At 41.6% G+C, this 17,336-nt stretch overlaps 1 protein-coding gene across 5 annotated transcripts in view; it reads left to right on the plus strand.

Annotated features, from left to right (window-relative positions):
* The first annotated feature begins 479 nt into the window (after nt 1-479).
* The window catches only part of CC2D1B (coiled-coil and C2 domain containing 1B), a 40,205-nt gene continuing 23,348 nt past the window's right edge, over nt 480-17,336 (plus strand). For 2 of the 5 annotated variants that reach the window (XR_007506911.1, XR_007506912.1), the window contains exons 1-11: nt 1,062-1,241; nt 4,273-4,414; nt 8,754-8,869; nt 9,704-9,823; nt 10,922-11,059; nt 13,067-13,340; nt 13,843-13,967; nt 14,107-14,182; nt 15,320-15,430; nt 15,759-15,889; nt 16,176-16,248. Coding sequence is in view for 3 of the 5 variants with exons in the window: in XM_049807528.1 (XP_049663485.1) it covers nt 1,176-1,241; nt 4,273-4,414; nt 8,754-8,869; nt 9,704-9,823; nt 10,922-11,059; nt 13,067-13,340; nt 13,843-13,967; nt 14,107-14,182; nt 15,320-15,430; nt 15,759-15,889; nt 16,176-16,248 (1,372 nt within the window). In the remaining 2 variants the exon portion in view is untranslated. Of the gene's footprint in view, nt 568-926; nt 987-1,061; nt 1,242-4,272; nt 4,415-8,753; nt 8,870-9,703; nt 9,824-10,921; nt 11,060-13,066; nt 13,341-13,842; nt 13,968-14,106; nt 14,183-15,319; nt 15,431-15,758; nt 15,890-16,175; nt 16,249-17,336 lie in introns of those variants that run through there. The other 3 variants (XM_049807528.1, XM_049807530.1, XM_049807529.1) reach the window with 3 other exon arrangements.

A 17,336-nucleotide genomic window follows, 5' to 3' on the forward strand; every position in this document is an offset into this window, starting at 1 on the left:
GTCTTTGTGGTGTTGCGATTTATGTAGCTTTTCCTCGTTGACTTTTGTTGAGTGTAAGAGATCATTAAAATGTGCTTTAACTTACATTACTGAGCGAATGCAAAGGAACTTCCACTTTGCACTGAATTAAGGAGATTGTTTGCTCCCGGGAAAGTAAAAAATACCAGGGGAAATTTGTCATTCAAGTAACCAACTTTTTTCTTTTTGATTGATATCGAGGATTGTTTCTAAGACGTAGCCTCAAGTACTGCAGGGCTGTTGAAATCTGCTTTCGTAATCGCCCTGTTCACAAAAATGCACTGGTTAGTGGGAGACGGAGAGTTGGAAAACACGTTTTGTGTGGGACGGGCTCCTCCAAAAACTGATCCTGCCGAGCCATCGGCTCTCCCGCGCGCAGCCCAGGGCCCGGCCCCGCCCTCCCCCCGGGCGCTGCTGGCCCCGCCCCCGCCGCTGAAGTCCCGCCCCACCCAGCTCCCCTCCGCGCAGGCGCGCTGCTGCTTCGGAGCCGCGGCCGCAGGCGTCCCCGTGCCGGGCGGGCGCCGTTTCACCGGGCGGCGGGAGGCCGAGGTGAGCCGGGGCCTGCCCGCCGCGGGCCGGCCTCTCGCGGCGCCGTCCGCGGCGGTGAGGCGGCGGTTATTTACACGGCGCGCAGCCTATCGCCTCCGCCGGCTCCTCCCTGCGCCGGGGCGGGGAGGGCTCCACAGGGGGACGGGGCGGGCCGGGCCTGCCCCGCCCTCACACGGCGCTGGGTCCGGCGGGGCGGTGAGAGCGGGGGGGGGGGAGGGGGGGTCCGCCGTCCCTGACCGCGGGTGCGAGCGGCCGTGCCCGTCCGCCCGGGCTGCGGGGGCGGGGGAGCGCCGGGTGCGAGCCGCCTGAGGCGGAGGGCGGGGTGCGGCCGGGCTGGGCGCCCGGCGGAGGGCGGCTGCGGGGGAAGAAGGCGGCACTGACGGGCCTGGGCCCTGGGGAGCGTCTGACACGGTGCGTGTGTGCCCCGCGCTGTCCTTCCTGGTTGTCGGCCGGTGTTTGCGGGTGCGTGTTTGCGCGCAGCCTGCCCTGCCTGAACCTGCCTTCGTCCGGTTTGCCGTGCGTTGAGGCAGGCGGGGGGGGTACTGACGCTCGATCTCGTGTGCTCTCGGTCCCTTAGAGACGCAATCTTGGGAAATTCGTGAACCAGCATGCTTGGCAGAAGACCTAAAAAAAGCCCGCAGGCAAAGGGCCAGGGAGCTGCAGTTGCAAAGCAGGTAAGGAAGGCAAACGGCCAGGGAGATGTGGTTGCAAAGCAGGTAGGGAAACCTCCTACTCCTACCGTTCTTAAGGGCAGTCTCGTTCAGACCTCTGGCTGCTGTTTTCCTGCTAGACTCTCTCATGTGTTAATAAGATATTGCAGGACCGTGAAAAAATTGAAATTGTGTGGTGCCGGTTTTCCTGCTTTCTTCTTCAGCGCGTTCTTCTTAAAAGTAAATATCTCCCATGCAGCAGTGGAGGTCTTGAAGGAAGCCACAATGTTGTAATGCTGTAATCTTCATAGGAGACCTCATGACTCATGCTTATAGTAGTTTCCTACCCCTGCTGTATTGAGATTTAGTAATAACCTCAATAACTATACGGAGGTTTTTCTTACGCCTCTAAGAAAACAGAAATAAGATGAGCAAAATATCAAATAACACATTTGAGGCACGTATGGGAGAACATTAAGGTGCCACACCAGAGACAGTTAGTTTTAATTTCCCTGTGTATAGCCATTTTTTCTTGCAACAGATAGACTGATAAGCCTGTGTCCCTCTTCTGTAGCAAAAAGTGAGCTTAGATGTGTCTGTGTGTTGTGGGTTTCTTCATACTCTTTACCTTTGGATGTAGTTTCAGAAGCCTTGGGGAGAGAAACATGATTTAGTCATGGTTGGCAGGTGTAGGAAGTCAGGCAATAGTGTCAAAATTAGAAATACAGCCAAGGCAAAATTCTGGGTAGAATGGTGGAAGAAAAACAGAGTACAGTTAGAGGTACAGAATGTGTTAGAACCAGAATGGAACTTTAGAAACTTTTGACAGTAGAATAGAGGCAAGTGACATATAGAAGAGGAATAACTGATAAGATTATAGGAAAATACAAAGACAGATTGGAATAGGATATTAGAAAAGAGTAAATAGCTTAAGATACTCTCTTCTGGTGATTTCTTAGGAACCAGCATTCTCATACTGGAGGCAGAATGGTTTAGTTAGAGATCCATGTCACCATTGCTCTAATACGAAGTTTGCATTTCTCAGTTGGAGAGGCAGTATATGATTTAGTTCATTTGAACAGGGAAGAAGGTAAAAGGTGAACATCTCTTTCCCCCTTTCAAAAAAAGAAACCACAATCTAAAAAGAGAAAGAGTAAATAAAGGATCCAGTTAACATATTTTACTAATTTCTAATTCAATACAGTTAGTTATTCAGCCTGTCTTAAAGCATGGAGGATTGTTTCTTGAAACAAATATACTAATGGCTTGTTCACCTGCAAATTAACTCAATTGGAACTGGTTTTGTGCTATGTAGTATATCAACTGCAGGCTTTTTCTAACATCTTTTTTTCTGTTTTATTAAACATTTCTTTAATGCTATTAATTTCATTGGGAATGTGCCTTACTGAACAGATTGAGAGACTTACAGCTAGACTGTGCTGGATTCTGTTGATTTCATTCATTACTACGCTTGATTCACTTTCTACACTTGCAGTGTAGTAATGAACAGATCACATGTGCTCCTGATCCATTTTGCACATTGATAAAAGGTGTATGTGTGTTCTATAGAACTTGAATCTTTAGATCACCATTATAAATATTTCCTAATTAAGTCTTGTCCTGACCTTCTTTCCATTCTATCCAAGACTGCAAATACGTTAGTTTTGTTTTGCGGAAAGGAGATGGGTAAGGCAGAGGGTGGCTAACTGATCTGCCCAGTGCTTTACAGACTGTCAAGGGCAGGATCAGGGCTAGTAAACAAATAGTTGCTGGTTTTGAATACTGTTCCTGGTCCTTGGAATCAGTGTTTCTCAGCTTTGTTCCACATTCTCCTTTGGGATTATAAAATGGTTCAATGAGGGACACAAAATATTTCAAGGCAGTAGCCGCCAGCACCTCAATTCCTACAGAGTTTAAAAAAAAAGTTACTACTTATTCACAGTAGTTTATAAACTGACAGGCAGCTTCAGCTTCTCACAGCACTTCAGATGCTTGGAGGCAGGAGGAGATTGTTAACCCTTGCGATAATGACAACTGATTTTTATTCCTTTGCTTGAGAGAAGCTGAACTGCCGCCTACTTGACCAATAAACCAACAGGGGCTTGTGCTTTGAAAAAGTCTGAGAAAAGCTACTCCACCTACCTCATAGGATGGATCTACTTCAGTTAATTCATGTTTATGAAAAAGCTTAGCATACTTTGAATAAAAGTGTTGTTATTTCTGGGGCAGTCAGTATCTTAACCGGCAATATAAAAATCGTGATAAAATGGCATCTTAGAAGAATACCTTTTAGACTAAGACCTCTGAGATTTCTCTGATACTTATATCCTTTGGCATGTTTTACAGCAATTGAGTGATAACCCCCACTACTTTGTCAAATTCTGATTGCTGCTGTTAATAATATTACCTGAGATGCTGTTGCTTAGCTGATGATCTGTTCTAGGGAGTTAATTGCTTAGTCCAGTGTAGTGCAGGCATTGCTGGGTTTGTAATGGGTGTGTTTCCTTGTGTTTGTGTTTGCGCTTTCCATGTGTTTGATTTACAAACTGAGGTAACAAGAAGTATAGAACAGTTCTGTATATGTGAATATAGCTTCTTCCAAGAGATAAGGTTGAAATCTCTGCAGTGTATGCACATCAGACCTGTATTATGTGAATGATGATTGAATATTTTTCAGCTTAGCTGTTACAGGAACTGCCCTGAACTTCCTTGATGGTATCTGCTTCATGAGGTTCAGTATAAGACATTCTTTTATTTTACCTTGTTATGTCAGACTATTAGATAGGCTTGATTTTTAAGAAATCCTTGGCTGTGTAGAGTTTCAGAGGGAGTATTTGTGGCTTATTAAGATTTATGTACCTTATATCAGTTATGGGTCCTGATATGCATTGTTTTGGTAATAGAAGTGGTGTGACATTGGGCTTTAAAAGAAATTAACAGAATCCAGAATGCATGAAAATGTTTAAATAATCCATGCAGTGTGATGTTTTTGAGTGACATCTCTGTTCTAACTGCACTTTTTTTTAATTAATTTTTTATTTTCCCTTGGCTCCAGCTGGGGCTGTTTGTAGATTTCAGTCCTGAAGAGATGCTGCTGGGTGCAGAGGAAGGTGGGGATGATGGGGACCTAGAAGCAGAGCTTGCAGCTATCACAGGAGGAAAAGTGAAAGAAGGGAAGTCAAAACCGAAAGGGAAAAGTAAGTTAAAGTATCTGGATTTTACTTATTGACGACCTGAATAATTTCTTAAAGATAGCTCTTTACAAGTCACTGATTTATCAAAAAAGTTTTTTCATTACCGATAGAAGCTGAAATTGTAACTATTCTTTCTTTTACTTTGAAAGGTTTAAGTTGTTATGCCACAAAAAGGGTAAGAGTTTTTTTTGTCTATGCTCTTGTAGACATAGAAAAAAGATATATGATGGCTACCCAATTTAATGACTAAATTAAGACATGCTTGTTTAGCATACGCAGTCATAAAAAGGTGTAGTAGGTGCTAGATGAATTCCAAATGGAAATTGTGTTTCTAGTGGAGGGTGGGTTGTTTGTTGTTTGGTTGTTCTTCTGGTTTTGTTTAAAGACTGACTTTACTGAATGAGCATTAGTTTTCTAGTTAGTTGAAGTCTGTAACCAAAATTGAATATCCTTTTAAGAGGGAAATCCTGGAACTGATGGAATTACTGAGAGAATCCTGTAGTTGGTATTATGCAGGTTAGAGTGTCTCTTGGAGTGGATCATTACTATTCCTAATATTTTAAGCATCTGTTAATTTTGTCTGATAGTGCAGCTATGCAGTGTTTTACAGGATTACTGTAATCTACTGTAAGTGAAGGCTGCTGCTGAGAGGGGCAGTCTCTAGGGAGCATGCTCTACCTCTGAGCTTGTATACATATTTGTGGAGCTGCAGGGTGAGCTGGTTCAGGAAACTGATCTAAAAAACCAAACTTCTGTTGCTGTGCTAGGTTTTCAGCTGAATCAGTTCCTTGATCTGGTTTGCTGCCTGCCTGTTTGAATGCTGCTGTGGCTGCAAGGGAGGGGTGGCAGCAAGTGGTTGAGATGGGACAAGGAGGATGGGACCTCCCCTTGCTACAGGTGTGTGAGCAGATGCTGGAAAGAAGGGTTAGTACAACTACAACCTTATTTGCAGCTCTGCAGTAATTGGCCTGTAATATTTGAAGGGACTTCACACAGAGCAGCAGGGAAATGAGGAACTGTAAAATATTTAGAAAAAGCGACTGTCTAAACACTGTAGTGGATGAGAGACAGAGGAGGTGTTTGTATCTAAAACTAAATTCTAAATAATTTCCACTCTCTCTAGATTTCAAGATTGTAGTAAACCCTTAAAGCTAATAAGCATAATTTTGCTAATAAGCATAATAGTAGAACTTCTGCCATTGGACATAGGTTACACGTGGTTAAAACATGCAGGATAATGTTTTGAGGATGAATCTGTGTGTCAGGAGCTCTTCAATCGCTGTCAGCTTTTCAAGTGCTGACTTCCTTCTCACCCTGATCACGCCACTTAATGTGTTTTTTCAGTCTCTATTCATAAGAAGGAAATGAAACTTTAGACAGTGCAGAATTAACATTTACTATACCTTCTAAAGGTATGCGTTATGGCTCGTACAACTGTTTTCCAAAATCATTTACAGCTATTCTGTTTTCCTGGTAGAATTGGGAGTATATAGAATAGAAGCTCGTGGAAGATGAACAGCTGGCACTGGGGACTCGTGAGACCTGGTACACTGTAGTGATGGGGACATAGTGCATGGTAGGGGCAGGATGCAGGCCGGCACCTGGAAAGGAGGAGGGTACAGTAAGGACAGGGGAGAAACAGATCCTGTCTGGAGAAGAACAGGAAAAATGGACCCAGTACAATACACATTAGCGCTCAGTTCTTGGCTCAACACAAGATGCAATAATTTACTCCTGGATTTACATTCTAGACCTCTGATGGTGAGGAAAAAGTGATCTCTCCCTCTGGCTTTTGAAGATACAGACAGCAAAAGCTGTACTGTTGCAACATCTGAAGTACAGCGATCTTTGCTGTCTGTGGCTGATAAATGCCAGTTGGTCAGCCACTCGGATGTTTGAAATTGTAGCCTCAACTTGCCGTACTGGGTTAGAGTTGAACCCGCCATCCGAGGAGGCTCTGTTGGCTTTTTTGCCTCTAGTCGGGCTTCATGTAGGGAACGCTCTGACCCTTGATGTACAGCCAGTTGCCTTTGGATATGGCCTGCTATCCTAGTTGCAGAGTTTTGCTAAGGGTCAAACATATGAGCACCATGTTTGATGTAGGTACTGAAGCACTGATATGGTAAATTAGATTATTTGGACAGAAACAGTTTTGTACCTGGGTTAATTTTCAGCTGATTCAGCAAATGCAGGGGATGGATGGGATCTGGTTTGGATCCATTTAAATTGACTGTAAAGCTCTATCCTGAAGATTTATATTTTATGCAACATTTACTGACACTGATGAGTCACAGTTGTATGTCTGCATAAGGAAGTATCAGAGGCGTTTAAGTGGATAGTTGGAATTTGTGTGCAAGTAACTTCACCTTTGAGAGTGTGTGGAGGAAGTTGATAGTTAAGGGAGCTGTGATTGGCACAACATGAAGTAGAGATGAGATCTTGGCAAGGAGGAGTTAAGCAGAGTTTTCAGGGTGAAGACCAGAAACATGAAGAGAAACTGCCCGACAAAGTAGCCAAGAAGGATTTGGAAAAGGGAAAAATCTCATGGGCATGAGACAGCAACGCAGAAAATGTGGAAGTGTAGTTAGAGAGGCAGAAGAAACAGCACTTTTTCTGATTTGCTTAGCAGTTCTCTGTGCTTTTGGGCTCAGGACAAGTATGATGCCTTGATTTAGAGCGTTCTACTTTTGCATGCCAAGTGTGACTTTGCAGTGGTGTTTGATGTATAAACAAGTAGTTTCTCAAGGTAGAAAGATTTTCTTGTCTTCCTTTCTTGCTGTCTTCAAACATATGGATAGTTTGCTGTGCCTCCTTGCTTGTCATGTTAACAGCCATGTTTGGCTTATGGCTTGTGTTGTTCAGTATGTCTCTAAAATCGATGTTAATTGATGTTAATGTGTTAATACGTACCTAGTTTAGCATGAGATGAAGAGAGACATTTTTGAGCTTAAGACTGTAGATTGAGAAAATCGATCAACTGTTGAGAGTGTCAAGTGTAATGTAGACCCTATACCAAAATCCAGTGATTTAGTTAGCTGTAGTTTGATTGGGAACTCTTTTGAGCTCAGCACTATTTATGGTAAATGCCTTGAACTTTGTTCTGATTTATGGCTGAATCTGCTGTTGTAATACACACAATAACATATTTTTGGCTTTGAAAGAAAATGTGAACAGAAGTTTACTGGCAGATGTGCTGGGATGTTTAATACAAATGTTTGCATCTCATGCACTTAACTGTTGGGCTAAGTTGGTTATATCCATACATGCAGATTTTTGGGAACTACAGTACTTTTTATTCAAATTAGTTAAACGAGAGGGATAGAAGAAAAGGGATGGAACTAGGAAAAAGAAATAGTTTGTTGGCACTTACAGATGAATGGATGTGGACCACTTCTGTCCCGTATGGAGTCAGAATTTATTCTGTCAGTCGGGCTACATCAGGAGTGAATTACGTTTTGTTAGGGTAAACTGACATGAGACAAAGGACACAGAACAGAAAGACCTGACAAGGATGCTGACTCCAGGCCTTGTTAATATGGACAATCACATCATAAATACCTTTTGTAAATATCTATCATCAGCTTAAAACTAGTTCGGATGTTTCTTCCTACTGGGGAAAGAAGCTGTTCCAGTAATTGCCTTTCATGGATAGAAAGTTCTAATCAGATTTATTCATCAACAGTTTATATTAATTTTCTCTCGTGCCACCATTGATTTTTAGCTTAACTGAGGAATACGGTTTTGACGTAACGTCCAAGAATAATAGTATTCTCCATTTTTTCCTTGGAAAATTGAAGTTTCCATAATGACAAAATTTATGTTACTAGTTATTTTGGTAAATAATATCATAGAAGTACTTATCTGTATCTTAAATCAGCCTAGGAGCTTGAGGTGACTTCTAGTATTTTCTCCCTGAAGCAGTTGTTTCATCCAGTCCTACTTGTCTTTCTTGCACTGTTGTGTCCCACCACAACTCGTAGTCTATCATGGTGCTAATGGCTTTGCCGTTCAGGTTCCTTGTATTAGTAAACAGACATCATTTTCCCTGAGATCTAATTTCTCAGCTAGGTTATTGGATGCAGTCATTTTCCTTCTCTTATTGCCTGCCTTGACTGTTGCTCTCAGAAACACTAGTATTGCTTTTTTCCTGGATGTTCACTTACCCAGTCTTTGCCCTTTACCCACGAATATAGTCTCGTTTACCTTTGCCACTGTCCGATAAAGGGGAAGCAGGAGAAGTCAGTGCTGTCTTTCAGCTGGTAGCAACTCCTTTAGCATTTATATCCAGTGACGGTGTAACTGTTACTTAGTGTTTATGACTCCTTGTGGTTTCTTTTTACAGCTCCTCTGCCCATAGATCATATTGAAAAGATGGCTGCAGAGTGTATGAAGGACCTGAACGAAGATGAGGGGGAAGAAGCAGATGATGAAGACTTGGAGAAAGATACAGATCTGTTGGTATGCATAACTTTATTAGTAAAAAGTTTTAGTATGTCTTTGTTGTTTGGGGTTTTTGTTTTGTTTTTAAACAGAACGGCATTTATCAAAAATGTCTGTTAACTTCGTGGTGAGAAGCTAAAAAATTGCAAAAGCATCCCATTAGATATAAGGCTTTGCAGGATCCAACCCCCTGCACGCCAGAGTAGGAGAGTTTCCCAACTAACATTCACATGTGTGAGGGTCTTAGAAAACTGGGGGAAACAGCAGAAATCCCATTCCGTGGCAGCTGGTGAAATATAGCCAGGGACATTCTTCTTAAAGTGATGTCTGTCACCATTTTGCTACTGCTTTGAGTAGTGCTTGGCCTGAGAGTGTATCTTCTAATAAATTCTTTGTTATTTCAATGAGTGATCTAGTTGGCAGGGTTTACGGAAGGAGTGTTAAGCAGTGTTTTTGATTGCCGTTGTTAATAGATGCTTTTGGGAAATTTCAAATTTGGGATTGAATGCTCTTTGTAAAAGTACTTCTCTGAACTTCTCCAGCTTCAGGTCAGATCTCTCACCACAAACTTGTGTGGTGATCCTGGAGCTGCAGCGTGGCTTTTGAGTGGTAGCTGGCTTCCTGTTGTGAATACAAGTAGAACCAGTTTCATTTAAAAATTTTAAAAAAAAGAAAAAGTAATTTAAAAAAAAAAAAAAACCAAAAAACAGAATATAAGATGTTGAGACTCTCTGTTTGGGTTCAAGGTCCATCCAAAGGTTTTGGAGCTTGAGACTTGATTTTTATTTTGTCTTTTGAGGAAATAGAAAATTTTGAGCAAAAGCCTTTTGTTGGCTTTTATTTTTACTTCAGGCAGAATTGCAAGAAGTTCTGGGGGTGGAAGGCGAGACAGGAAGCTGTGAGGATGAAACGATAGCAATGGAGCCGTCCACAGCTGAATCAGAAAATGAGCAACCTGAACTGCAGCCACAGGTAGGAAAGAGCTTCGTGTTCCTGACAGTTTTGCTGAATCACTGTTGTCGTGCAGCTCATACGAGGGTCACAGACCAGCATTTAGAGAGTTTGTCTTGTCTTCCAAGGAAGGAGAAACCGCACTATGTCTGCCTTCTCTGTGGAAACCAATGCTGTATTGATATAGGTGAATGTTTTGCTTTGTTCAGGGGATGATTTTTAATGTTAGCATAGAATTGAAGAGATAAACAGTTGTAGTGAAGCATGTCTTGTCCTTCGCTGTACATATGAGCATGTAGACTGCAGTTCAGGCTTCCGGAGTTTGTATCTTCCCCCTCAGAGTATTGAGCAGTGCACTGAAATTGTGAGACTTCTTATAACTCAGCATCTTCGACATCTTGGTGGAATTTTTCTCAATAGCGTTAGCTTTCTCAGCTTCATTTGTCAATCCTTTATTCAGTTACTGCCATGTTTCTGTTTTGTGCTACAGATTCATGTGCCTTTGTGCATTGGGCCCATTAATAAATGGGTTTAAGAGCGTTTCTGTAGAGATAATGGCAATAATTACATCAGCAGCCATCTGAAAGGTCTCTGTAGCTGCAGTGTTTGTAAGTAGCTACTCATAACTTTGCTTAGGCTGCTTTTGTCCCTGAACTAATTCCAGGCTGTAGGAGGAGGAAAAAGAACTTTTGTAGTAAAACCAGGTTGAAGAAGCCCAGAAGGGAGTAAACTAGCATGTTTCAAAAATAAGAGGAGAAAAAGACAAGATTTGTGCCAAAATACCGCTTCACACCCTCTGTTGTGTGGTGTTTGAGAGACTTTACTGTTCTCTTCACCTACTCTCTAACCACATGGCTCCAATTACCCTGTAACTGTGAGTTTTCTAAATGTCTCCACCCATTCTTCTCTATTACGCCTTTGAGAGAAAGCCCAGAGGTGGATCCAGGGACTGTTAGCATAGTACAACTGCTTCTCTGTTTTAGAGACTTTTTCATCCTTGCGCTCTTGATTAAACGGGACTGTGTGTAGAAGAGGAGTATTTGGTTTTTAGTGCTGTGAGAAAACTCATATAGTTGGATGAAATAAGTTTTCTTGATTTGTTTTATTATTTTTTCTGAGACCACCTCACTTCCTGCTGTTACCAGTGAGCTGCAACAGGCAATAGAGAAGAGAATTGCTAACTATAGAACAGCAATTTCTAACGCAAAGGAGTCAGGTGAGAGTGCCAAAATACGCCGATACGAAAGAGGCCTTAAGGTAAGCTGGGTTCATCAGGTATGTGAATGAGGGGGAGGCAAAGTCAGTTCTCTAAAGTGTAGTTCAGAGTCTTTCCAGATGTGTAAATTTCTTAAAAGGGGAGAGAAATTCTAATATGCTGCCTTGAGTTACTTTAAAAACATTTCTTGTTACTTACTACCAATCTGATGTAGCAAATACACAAAGTGTAATTTCAAATGCCTTTTGTGGTGTGTCAGCTTTGTTTCTGTTGAATGTGGCTAGTGGTACCTGGAGGCAGGGTTTGGGGTACATGCTGGTATTAAATGCACCCATCTAGATCTGAATTTGACCTGTGATGACTGTTCAGTGTTACCTTAAAGCAAAGTTTAGGAGCTTTCCTAGCACATACACCTTGCAATTCATCACTGATGCCTTCCCTTAGATACTAACCTTCAACTCAGTTCTGTGAGACAAAGGAAGGTGATACCTTTTCCTGAGCATGTTGGCTGTGCTTGAAAACTAATAGAAGAGGATTTTTCATTAAAGGAATTAAAAATTGCAGCAAGGAGCCGTTGCTTCAGCTTTACATCTTTTCAGCCAGGTGGCGTGCTTGTAGTTAGTTGGTAGTGCTTGGTGACTGCCGCTGTGCAGAGTGCCTGTATTTCTCTGTTTGTTTTCATCTGGTCTCCTGCATCACCTCAGACAACAGCCAGCTCTGTCTTGTTGAGCAAAGCTTTATAGCTCAGCACTGTCCACTGAAGGAAGAATGTAATGTCTTGCTAGCTGCCAGGTGTCTTAGGGTACAAAGGGAACAACTGAGGCCAAATCCAGGGGAGGAGATGCACAAGAAAGAAGTCTGTATGTGTCTGCTGCCTGCTAGCTCTGAAAGGAACGTACATGAAACCACTTGACCTTTCAGAGAGCAAGAGGGATAGGCAAACCAGCTTATTTCATCCAATAACGAAGTTTAGTGCGTTGTTTGCCACTTCCTTTGCTTTTCAAGGTAGGAGTTTCCCTGTGCCTAAGCAGTGTATCTAAGGATAATAGACTAAATCTCACTTCACAGCTCACAGTTCCTTAATTAGCAAAATGACATGCCAACAAATGGTGTACAGTTATCTCTTGTACTTAATTCTTGGAACTGAGAACTTTAATCTCAGTGTATAATACCACTTCCAGTCAGTCTGTCATCCTACACGTGGAGAAGAGAGAGATGTGTGTGGGTTGCTGTACTGGTCTGAACCCCAGTCTCACATGCAGTCAGTCCAAAGTATCTCTGCCACTGTTGCTTAATAGGTCAAACAATGTCATGGCTAACCAAAAATAGCAGTGATTCTGGCACTGATGAGATTTTGTTGTTGTTGTCTTTCTGTCCTTCCATTTCAGTTTCTGTGGAAGATGAAAGAAGTAAAACTTTTGTTTTGGCTTAAAGTGTGTGGTGGTCTTTTGTCTGAAACTTAAATTAAAAAAAAATATTGAGAAAGGTAATACTTGTGGTGAAGGAAGGGTTTTAAAAAAATGAGCAGCAGTTAAGCCATGTTATAAATGGTGAGAGCTTCTTGCCACAGGTCACCAGCTGAAGCTCCATTTCCTTTGTTAGTATTTAATGGCTTTTCTCATTGCATTAAATAGGTGTGCAGACTCCTTCCTTCACTGAATCCACATAGGCAGTGACATTGCAGAGTAGTGTATTTTATTTTGTTTTAAAGACATAAAATCTGTCTACAGTTGGTATAAATGGCGTCCTTGGTGACTTTCTGTGACAAAGCTAAGTGGACCACATCAGCTATCCAATATTTCTAGGTGTTGTGGTACTTGCAGTTTGGTAACAAGTCCTTTGCATTTGTTGCTCTGATAATTGGACACCTTTCACTAGCACTGAAGTTGGCCTTGCAGAAAAATAGGGAGCTAAAGGGCACCAATCTATGGCGATGTGCATTATAGATCCCATTGCGTGTAAGGGAATGAATTTGTGTTTTAATGGTTTTATGCTAGTAATATGTTTGATGAAAATGCCTATTGACTTTGCTATTCCATCTGTGCCAGACACTGGAAACCATGCTGGCTGCAGTGAAGAAAGGCAAAAAAATCAATGAGGAAGAAATGCCACCTCCTGTTGCAACAGGAAAGAGCTCCTCTCACTTATCTCAAGCTGCAGGAGTGCAGCTAGAGAATTCAGGAGATTCAGTCAGTGTTCTACCAGAGAATAAACCTGAGTCTGCTACAGATGATGAGCAGAAGACTTCTCATGAGGCGGTGCAGCATCTGGAATCAGAGTCTCTACAGGGTCGTGCTGGTTCTAGTCCTACTGTGGAAACAGGTACCATGACCTGAGAGGATAAGCAGTTGCAACGCTATTTTAATGCTGCGTCTTTCGTGATATTTGAATTGTGTAGCAGAGCACTGCTTATGTTGGAACTTCCCTGCTGAATGTTTCAGATAGAGTTGTCAGTGGGATGCTGAATTTCTGGCAGTGGAATCAGTTATTGTTATAGAGCTCTTATATGCACTATATCAGTATCTTTCACTTAACTTTTCCTGTGGCTTGGTTTCCCCTTCAGTATTGTGACATGTGGAATTCCAAGCTTTAAAAAGTATTGAGATACTGACTAAAAGACCTTTCTCCACCCCACCCCCAATTTGGAAAAGTGGGATTGCTGTGTCTGGTAGGACTTCTGGAGACTGGAGGAAAAAGGACTTTTGTAAGATGGCTGCGTGATTCAAAGCAAAGAGAACTAATGCAGGTTTGAATAGATGGGCATAGCAAGGGATGCACATCTTGCATGCTCTGTGTAAGTCTCAGCATTGTTTCATTCTCACAGATCTCCAGAACAGCAGCGCCCGAGCAATACTACTGAAGAGGCAGAAGGAGTATAAATTAGCGGCTCTAAAAGCCAAGCAGCGAGGGGACCTGGAGAAAGCAAAGGAATATATGAAGGCAGGCAAGGTATGCACATAAACAGTCTTGAATGCTAAACATACCCTATGCTGTACCCACGTGCATTGAGTGTCAAATATTCATTACGGCAGACAGCAAGTCTTGGACATACTAGCATAAATCTTCTGTTTTGTTTTTTCTGCATTAGAAATTCAATGTGGTCTTGGAAGCTTTGGATAGTGGGCAGCCGATAGACCTCCAGAATATGCCTCCATCTCCTCAGGGTAAGGCTCGTTTTACAAAAACCCTTTTAGAAGTCTCTTTATGCTGTAATAGAATGATTCTGAATTTGATTGCAAAGAAGAATTGAAGATCACTTAGGTCTGAGGCTTACTGCATATTCAAATTCTAATCAAGACCAATGAAAAGAAATGAGGTATCATTATTTATATTGAAGTTACTCTCTGTGAATTACAAGTTCAGGTAGATATCAATGTCTAATATTCCTATTTTTATAACTTTAGATAGTAGCAGCAAGTGTAAGGGAAAGAAGGGTAATGGCACACCTTAAAGTTTACTGTAATACTTGATGGTGTTACATGTTTCAACTGAAGTTCATAACGTTCAGATGAAGAGATTAATGAACAGATTGCAGTGCAGTGAAGTCTAAATCTTAAAGCAAGTTACCAATATTAAAGATACTTAAATCCTTGTAAGAGAGGTTTATTTAAAATAGATCTAGTATCACCACCAACAATTAATATTTGGTCTGTGCAACTCAGTGTTTTAAACAATTTGCTTCAGATTATTTATTCTAAGAAACTAAATGACAGATTATTTTATTTCAATAAATGATGAGATTTATGACTCCTCAAGTTATAAACTGATCACTCAATGGCATTAGAGAGAAACTTCACCCATGATATAATCTTGCCTTAAAAAGTGCAAGATCTCCGCAGCGGATATTTTTGTAGTTTTCTGAAATAACTACTGTTATACAATGCCAGGAACTTGGGTGTCTGAATAGATGATATTACTCGCTTCCCTTTTCCAGCACATCTTTTGTTACTAGGATATTTTAGTCAATTAGCAATCTTGTTCACTCTTTCCATCTGTCAAGATACCAAGTTATATTTTTGGGAGAGAATTCTTAGAATACTTGAACTGGTTGTACACACACACACACACCCCCTTCCCCCAGCAGCACTAACCTAAATTAAATCAGCACTTGAGATTTTCTATTATATAGCATTTTCCCCGAATAATATGAACCTTAGACTTTTCTAGCCATTCAGATACTGTGTTGAAATCAAAAAGCTTTCAGGAAGATGATGTGATCAAATTACTGGTTTTCTGAGCAACATGGGTTGACTTGCAGTTTACGGAACACTGTGAAACTTCCTGCTTTCCTTGCTTTGCAGATCTTGAAAGCCTAGGAAACATACAAGATGCATCCAAGCAAAAGGTACCAGATCCAGTGGGAAGTTCCCAGGATCTTACAACACCTGAACCTCAGACCCAAGAAGCTTCAGGTAGGACTTTTGGGTTTCTGTAGCAAGCCATAAAAATAGCAAGGCTGGAAGGCACTTTAAGGTCTGCCCTGTTCCACTGAACTGCAGCAGGATTGAATAAACCTAGCTAATGTTCCTGAATATTGTTTGCTGCTTATTTCATCTGTACTTTTGTTCTGGATCAGTAATGGAAGCAAAAATTAATAAACTTTCTTTAGAATAATTGTATTCATAATAAGACTTTGCAATGATGTTTTTGTCTCTGCAGAAGGTAAGAAAGGGGAGGAAAAAGGCAGCTCGTGTTTTGAAATCTAATCATATGGCATTTCATTGTCTGTCTTATTTCAAGCTTCCTTGCAGCAGCCAAAAACAGTGTTGGAAGCGTTGCAGCAAAGGCTGGAGAAGTACAAGTCAGCAGCAGCACAGGCTAAAGCGAATGGGGATGATCGAAAAGGCAGGATGCATGAAAGGATAGCCAAGGTAAAATGAAAGTGTAGGAAGCTGCTTGCATCCAGCAAAGCCATTTGAATTAGTTCTCTTGCTGAAGACTTTTTCAAGGCTGAAATAATTTGTGTATTGTCCTTCTGTTTGAAAAGACCTCCAGTTGGGAAGCTGTAAAGCATTCAGAGAAAGGAAGAAATAGAGACAATGCACATATTATAGCAAAATACTGTGTATTCTGCAATATTTATGCTGGTTAAATACAGATGATTGCTAATTTATAGTCAATTCCACTTTATGTCTTACCGAGTGCCTTTGATTACAGCAATACCAGGATGCCATAAGAGCCCATAAAGCAGGGAGAAAAGTGAATTTTTCTGAGCTACCTGTTCCTCCTGGTAAGTATGAATATAAAACGTCCTAATACCAACTTTTGTATATCTACCGGGGTCTGAAGGAGGTGTGCAGATATTGCTTCCTTGTCCTGTGGAACGGCTTCTCCTTTTTCTCAGTGAGTAGGCTGGCCTTGCTGTTCATGGTATTGTGAAACTGCTTATTAATATGCTCCCAAACTTTCACACTGGTGAATATTCCTGACTATTGATTGCCTGTTTGACAGCATTGGAACTTAAAACTGGGGCTATTTGAAAAGTTAAACAACTTAACCATGGGCAGGTGCTGAAAATGTTACCTGTCTGTCCTCTGGGCCATCCCTCCTAGAAGAAAGAGTAAACTTGGGATATATTGGCTTCTTAGCTTACTGGAAGCTGATTTTTGAAACTGAAAAAATCTGCCTGATGTCTCCCATTCTGTTGACTGCCAGCAGGAGCCTCAGAACTCTATATTTAATTAATCATCTTCTTGCAACACCTGACAAGTCAGATCAGTATTGCAGCTCCCATGGCTAGTAAAAGTAGTTTACAAAGACAAAGCAAATCATGCCCATGGTCACACTGAGACAGTGACAGAGGCAGAAACTGAACCTGCTTCCTGAGACACTCTGTGTCCTTTTTGTCTTCTTCAGAACGTACAGTGCTGTTTGTAAAAGTTTGGGCAAAGTCATCTATGAATGCTCCACCTCTGGTTTGAATGATAACTGTTTCTCCCCTAGGAAGCATTGTTCTTTTATCTTGTGCCTGATGTGTTCTTGTGAAAAGTTACACTTAGCACTGCGAAGTGGTGCCTAGACTTCATGAGTTAGAAAAGCGACATGGACCTTGTGGCCCTTTTGTCACTGTCAAATGTAGCAATGGCAAGCACTGTAGTAGTAGTAAAGTAGGCAGTGCCAGCTCTGTCAGGTCATGTACTGCTTTGAAGGTGTCCCTGAAAAGCAGTTTAGCATCCCTTGTCCTAGAACATGACCCGTTTCTTGGTAAATACCAGTTTCTGTAAGAGAGGTACTCCATATTTACACCTCTGAAAATATAGATAACGCCTCAATTTCCTTACACATTAGCTGCATATTTTTCAGCCATCATTTAGAGGC

Source organism: Accipiter gentilis, chromosome 8 (genome assembly GCF_929443795.1).
Source record: "Accipiter gentilis chromosome 8, bAccGen1.1, whole genome shotgun sequence".
Classification (NCBI taxonomy): domain Eukaryota; kingdom Metazoa; phylum Chordata; class Aves; order Accipitriformes; family Accipitridae; genus Astur; species Astur gentilis.